Here is a 7,145-nt window from a genome sequence, read left to right as displayed (position 1 = left end):
GAAGGAGAGGTAAGGGAGGAGGGAGGATGACCGGTAGCCAAAGATGGAGAAATCGATGTCAGAGGAAGAGAAATAAACCGTAAGAGGGTATTTGTCACTTTTCAAGCTTCGGATTAGGGGGAAATATAAGATTTTTAAATATAGAGGAGAAAAATGTAATAAAACCTTAATTTTTTAAGTAAATAAGAGTTTTACATCTAACCTTAACTGAAATTTTTAACTAAAATTTGCTTATTATGAGTGAGTATTTGAATTTTTAAAAATTAGAGAAAATTTCACTATACTTTTGGTAGAAATAAGTCTTTGGCCTATTTGCCTATGTAGCGGTGTTCATGGATAGAGAGACATTGATATATATATTTATCAACAGTGCTTTGGTCTAACCAATCAGACCCGGAACAACCTGAAACAGGCCCTTGGCCAGGTCAATGGCCCAGTCTGAATCTGAAAATATTGATAAATCTTTCTTGTAATGATTGAATCTACAACCAATTAATCATAAAACATGTCAACATGATACATATTTATTCAAGAAAATCGTCTCAAAATAGAAAGAGTTCCAAAGAATTGTTCAAAGTTTACAACAACAAAATCCAAGATCACCCTTCAAGAAAAAAGGTCAAAAGCAGGATTTTTTTCCTCCTCTTGCCCATCAACCTCAACAAAGAATTGTAAAATTATGCTGCTGACATTATGCAATCAATTGCTTGCTTACAGATGCCTGTCATTGTGGCCTCAGGACCATAAATCTGAAAACATAAAATAATTTTAGAAGCAAAGAAAATCTTAGTAGTAGTTAGTCAGTATGTTTACTTGGATGAAGCTCATTTCATACCTCAAGAGGTACTCCAAGTTCCTCGCCGAGAGCACGCATCTTGGCCAAACCGGTCTGGTAGTTCGGACCACCTCTTCGAACGTATATGTGCATTCTAGAAGCTTGTAGTTTGGATTCCTATCAGGAGCAGAGAATAAGGATGGTATGAGTTCGGGAGTTTATGATAGAGGGAAACTTAGAGTGGAGTGCATGTTTATATGATTTTGACCGGATCGTACCTTTTCTCTCAAAGCTCGAATAATTCCATTGAAAGTTGCAGCAACATCAGTGAAATTAGCAATACCACCTCCAATGAGAAGGGCTCTCTTCCGGCCATCAGGATCTGCAGTGGCACACTGCAACACCAAAGACGGAGAAGTCAAGATTGGTTAGAAACTCGAGAACTTGAAGCGCCAAAAACAAGTGAAGGCTATAAATCTCTTACATCAATGACGACTCTAGCATATTGCAACACCTCCTCCTCGTTTGGAGCTCCACTGTACTCTGCATAGTTACCAAGCTCTGATGCATAACCCAAGTCTCCAACCTAAGAAAATCGAAACAGGCTTATGTTCTTGAAATTAGACCAATACATCCATAGAACCATAACCATCAAGAGTGACTTGTTATGCACAAAATATTGCGAGAGATAAGATGAAAGTTAATGACTTGCATTATATCCAAGCACACTTACAGTGTCAGCATAGATAACACTTGCACCACCTCCAGCAACCATTGTCCATATACGTCCTTTGGGGTTCAAAACAGTGAATTTCAAAGATGCACTTGTCTGAGATGAAAAACAAAAATAGGATAAAGACACCAACCTTCTACAGTTTGATTGCAAAATTCCAGAAATATATGTGCCACAGAACATGTATGCTATTACCTTTTCATCCAATGCATGAATAAAGGATTCAGTGGAGCTTAAGACTCTTCCAAAAGGCAGTGGAAACTCAATGTCACCCCATCTGAAGGCATAAATTATTTAGATGAGGCAACATTCTCAATGAAATTATGTTAGAGGGAAGTAGTGTGCCATGAAAGACAAAAGCAAACATATGAGTATACTTCTTAAAGTTCTTAAATGCAGCAGTGTCATCCAATTCTCCCCTCATATCCAGTGGATAAGGCTCCCCATTCACCAATGTAAAGGGATTCATCTCCATGAAACTGAAGTCGAGATCTACAGAGAAAATTAGATAAAAGACAGTAGTAAACATAGGTGATTTTGAAATGTTCCCAACATCAAGAAATGGACAAAAGCTTAGATTGAAAAAAATAACCCTCCCTCTTCCTCTTCCTGCCATCAGTAGAGAAACATATTCAATTTTTTTATCCATCAAAGATCCTATTGATGATTCAATTAGTTATTGTACAATAATGATTCCTAAATAATTTTGCATATAACTTCTTCCACAATGTAAATCCCCACCAAAATGAGGTCTAACTACTAATCTGCATATTAAAACAATTTACTTAAAACCTTGAATGAAGTTTCTTAATCTCTTCCACAATGTGATCTCACAAGTACACCACACATTCCACAAATAAGAATGGACAACTTAAGGTCTTATCATTGCATACCTTGAAATACAGCAAAGACACCAATTATGAAGTCACCAATTTTTCCTCGAAACTAAAATAACATAAAAGTACAGTCAGCATATACTAAAAGAACACTAATCAATACAAGCAAAAAAAATGCAGTGAATAATATATAGAACATAATGAAGGTCCTAAACCATGAGAAATGTAAAAGAAGGGTAATGGTTTCTAGTACCCAAGGATATTAAACATGCTACTATCAATTCGATAAAAAGATATCAATTATCATATTACATCCACCGAGGAAACGGTCTGTTATCTCCAAACACACTATGGTGAAAGTGTAAATATCTTGCAAAAGAACAGTCAGACTCACCTCCAAAGGAAGTGTAGCTATCAATGGGGCACATGCCTCCAGCGTCATAGATTTCTCAGTTGGAAGGACTATAGTCTTCACCTGTTCAAATCACAATCCAGATAAAGATTAAGTTTTCCGGCTATATATTCAACCAATGTCAAACATCAATAGAGTAAAATAGGCTAGGGCCAGCATAAACAAGAAATGTAGGAACTGACATTATGGCCATACCTTGTCCCAGTTTTCTTCAATTTCAATACCACCACATTCTGAGAAGCTAATGGTACAGCCAAGCCTGTCAGAGACTATTGAAAGGTAATATTCTTGGTCATGTGGGACAAATGGTTCAACAATGAAAGTGGTTATTGGTCCCTTGCAACCACCCATCTCGACCTGATAAAAATCCAATTCAAAAATTACTGGAATGAAATCATACAAATAACAGGGAGGAGTTTCTGTTTTATTGAATTCACGGGTCACCTCAGTGCCAAGCCGTCCTTTCACAAATTCAGCAACTTGAGCAATATCTAAGTTCAAAGCCACCAAACCACTCTTCCCACGTTTCCCAAAAAGCATATCAGGTTTGACAACCAATCTTGAGGATGAAAGCCATGGTTCATTGTTTGTTAACTCTGTGAAGTCTGTTGATTGTGTCACCTAGATGACAGAAATAGAATAATCATTTTAGATTTACTACAATTCTCAGTCATTTAAATCTTTTCATTTTCAGAAAAGAAGAAAAGTTTCAACAGATTGGCCTAAATGACAATATCAGTATTCAATTACAGTAAAAGACACCAAAACTTATATCAGACCATAGCAATATGGCAGGACAAGCCACAATGGCAACCAAGAAGGTATTATTCATGATTGCATTTCGATTTAATTTTTCAACTGAAAACTTAAATTGTGTACAGAACAACTCAATAACATTAATTAAAAGAAAAAGAACTAGCTTTGCTCAAACAATAAACCATTCAAGTCCTAAGTGCAGGATCCAATCCAAGTTCTGCGAACTAGTATAAGAACTTCAGAAATTTTAATCAATTTCAGCTATATAGGTACAAATACACAGATATTCCACACTCATTGTCACAACTCAAGAAAGAAATTGTTAAAGGCATACAGGTAATCTTAGTGACAGATTTTAAATCAAAACAAAATTAAACCATGTTAAACATGCAATAACTCCTCACAAACTTCAAACCAACTTAGTGATCATCATAATCAAGAATTCCACACAATATCCAGTTTGAAATCTCAACGCTTCTAACAATAGCACACAATTACATGTACAAAAACAGGAGAATACATTCACACACGCGCAAACAGAATAAGTGATAATCAAAATAAATATTTCACACAAAAACCAGTTAAAATCTCAAAATATCTAGAAGTAGTACACCACCAAATATCCATAAACATCAGCGTACAATGCAAGTACAAATTCTTATAACTAAATAAATCATCTCAAAAATCAGTATTTCCGTCATCACCAACTTCAAACCTACTTATTGATCATCAAAATCAAGAATCCCCCACAATCCAGATGAAACCTCAACCTTTCTAGGGATAGTACAGTTAAACATCGATAAACACGAGCACGCTTGGAAAATACAATTTTTTCCCACCAAATAAATCATCTTAAAACTTCAAACCAAAAATCAATAATTTCACTAAATACCAAGATCAAATCTTTAAGAATCTATCAATACTACACAGTTAAATATCTAAAAGCATAACCATACATTGCAAATAAAAATTCTACCCCCTAAATCAATCACCTTAAGACTTCAAACCCACTAAGTGATCATCATTAAAATCAATAATTCCACTCAATACCAACATCAAATATCAAAATTTAGATCAATACTACTCAGTTAAAATATCCACAACCATAAACACACAATGCATTCAAAAAGTCTTCCCACTAAATAAACCATCTCAAAACTTCAAACCCACTAAAAGATCACCAAAATCAAACAATTCCACACGAAACGAACATCAAATCTCAATTTTTTCCACCAACTTCCACACCCTTACAAACACACACAAACATAACCACACAGACAAATAAACAAACAAGCAACAAACGTTCAACCTGAGCAGAGCAGATCTGCAAATCGAAACCTGCAAGGCGCTTCAAGTGCTGTTTAAGGAGCCTCTTGGAGTCGTATTCTCTGATCTTCTTGCGCGCCATAATCTCTGCAGCAAAACACAACAAAAAAACCCCAGGTAATGAAGATAAAGGGGGGTTTGTTTTTGCTTTATAGGACAATTTGGAAGAGTTTGGTCCTTGTTTTCCTTGAAATTGAAGGCTTTATAACGCTTGCAGATCCATTAACGAACAGAAATGGGAACTAATTAAATATTATTGGGAGTTTTGGTTTTGGTTGGTAGGCGACTTGGGAAGACGTTAACATCTAGCAGCCAAATTATCTACTAACTCTTCTTTTTTCTAATTCCTTTTTTGCCCACATTTATTTATTCCCTCTATTTCAAAAGTTAGGGGTGGGTTCCTACTAATTCAAATCAGATTGAGCTCGAATACATCACTTAATCTAAAGGTCCGGTTTGATAGTTTAGCTCGAGTTTGAAAGTCATCAATGTCACCACAATGGCAGTTTTTTTGTCTTCAATAATTCTTTTTTTTACCCAAAAACTTTTATTCTCATCTAATTTTTCTTCTCCTTTAATGACTATTCCTCTTCTTTCTAACGTCATTGCTCACCATTCAAACTGATTAAATTTCGAGGTCGAGTTATTCATTTTATATTTGAGCCCAATCTCATAATAGTCTTTATTCAAGTTTAGTTCAACTCAAATTCACTTTTATTTTAGAGACCATCAATTTACCCTGCAACCAATATATTAATTTGGTTTGGTAAAAGAAGGTTTTTAATGGATAAATAAAAATATATGTAAAAAATAAATCTTTAATTCATTTAAATAAATTTAAATAGTATAATTATTTATTTTTTTCTTATTATAAAATCATTTATTTGTATGTTATTATATTAAATTATATAAATAAATTAATAAATTTTATTTTTTAATAGATTATATGGAATTTTAGTTTTAAATTAAGATGAATTTTATAAATTTAAAATATATATTTTTTATTTGATGAGATTTGCACGTGTTATTGTTAAATGTTAGGGGAGGAAAATATTTTTTTTTTATTTGAGTGAATAATAACAAATTTTGATAGATTATAAATAATTGTATTATTTACATTTATTACAATATATTTATTATTATTTTAAAAATATACTTTCAAAATTCTTTTTATGGAATTATTAAAGTGAAAACCAAACATTTTAAAAAGTCTTATTTAAAAGATTTCAATAATATATTTTTATATTTTAAAATAAATTAATATTACATAAATAAATAATATAAATAAACGTATGTTTCATCATATAATTGATTAATTTAATTATATATTTTATATATAATTTAAATTTATCAAATTATATAATGATATCAGGACAATATTCAAACTAAACTGAAACGAATGTGAACATAGGTTAACTCAAGTTTGACTAAAATCTATAATGGTCAGCTTCAACTCATTTGAGTTGGCTAGAGATGTTATCAAAGAGTTATTGTTGAGATAAATAATAACATTGATAAGATAAAAGTATTACAAGTGGGATGAGTAGTGTTGTTAGGGGGGATTCAAACTGAACTTGAGTCAGACTGACAAATTAAAACTCTAATTTGAATTCAGTTTGAATCAAATTGGACACCAAGTTACACCGAATCAACTTAGTTAGGATACAACCCTAAACGAATGGCTCGTTTTGGACTAGGATCGACTCAGACTCACCAAGCTCGCTCAATTACATATTTTTGGTCGGATTCATGTTCTTTCTCTCGAATTCGTCTAAGTTAAACTCATTTCAAGTCTAAATAAACGTACTTTGAATTCAACTCTATCTTTAGGTAAAGTTGGAAACAATCGTTTGTTAAAGATTCAAGCAAGTCAAGTGAGTCAAACACAATTATAATTCGGATTTGTTTCTGCTTTTACTTTTAGGGTTATGCTTAGGTTCGTGTTCGTTGTCTCTAACTCATTTAAACTAAGCTCGTTTCGAGTTTAAACCAGTGCACTTCGAGTCCAACTCTATTTATTAGTACCCATAATGTAAAAACTACTTTATTATTATATATTGTTAAATATTTTACATACGTATGTTTTACTGAAAATTAATTATTTTGAGTAAAAGGAAAAAGAGTTTATTTTTCTTAGGTAATGATGCGAAGGGCATTATAGGAAAATAAGAGGGGCATAATACTGAAAATCAATTATTTTGATTAAAACGGAAAAGAGTTTGTTTTTCTTAGGGCATTATAGGAAAATAGCAGGGGCATAATTGGTATTAAGGGAAAGTGGGGTAGGTGACAATCAAAGAATTCAGT

At 32.9% G+C, this 7,145-nt stretch overlaps 1 protein-coding gene across 1 annotated transcript; it reads right to left on the bottom strand.

Moving 5' to 3' along the window:
- Positions 1–492: 492 nt before the first annotated feature.
- On the bottom strand, positions 493–5,175 carry LOC123209535 (ATP-citrate synthase alpha chain protein 2). The gene is made up of 12 exons (XM_044627625.1): positions 4,822–5,175; positions 3,201–3,377; positions 2,952–3,113; positions 2,739–2,819; positions 2,402–2,453; positions 1,886–2,000; positions 1,704–1,785; positions 1,509–1,604; positions 1,260–1,361; positions 1,054–1,170; positions 836–952; positions 493–749 (listed from the first exon to the last, which is right to left on the bottom strand). The coding sequence occupies exons 1-12, from the start codon at positions 4,918–4,920 to the stop codon at positions 678–680; spliced, it is 1,272 nt and encodes a 423-aa protein (XP_044483560.1). The 5' UTR covers positions 4,921–5,175; the 3' UTR covers positions 493–677.
- Positions 5,176–7,145: the final 1,970 nt, after the last annotated feature.

Source organism: Mangifera indica, chromosome 2, assembly GCF_011075055.1.
Source record: "Mangifera indica cultivar Alphonso chromosome 2, CATAS_Mindica_2.1, whole genome shotgun sequence".
Lineage (NCBI taxonomy): Eukaryota > Viridiplantae > Streptophyta > Magnoliopsida > Sapindales > Anacardiaceae > Mangifera > Mangifera indica.
Note: the sequence above shows the minus strand (reverse complement) of the source record. Positions and strands in the feature narration are given on the sequence as shown.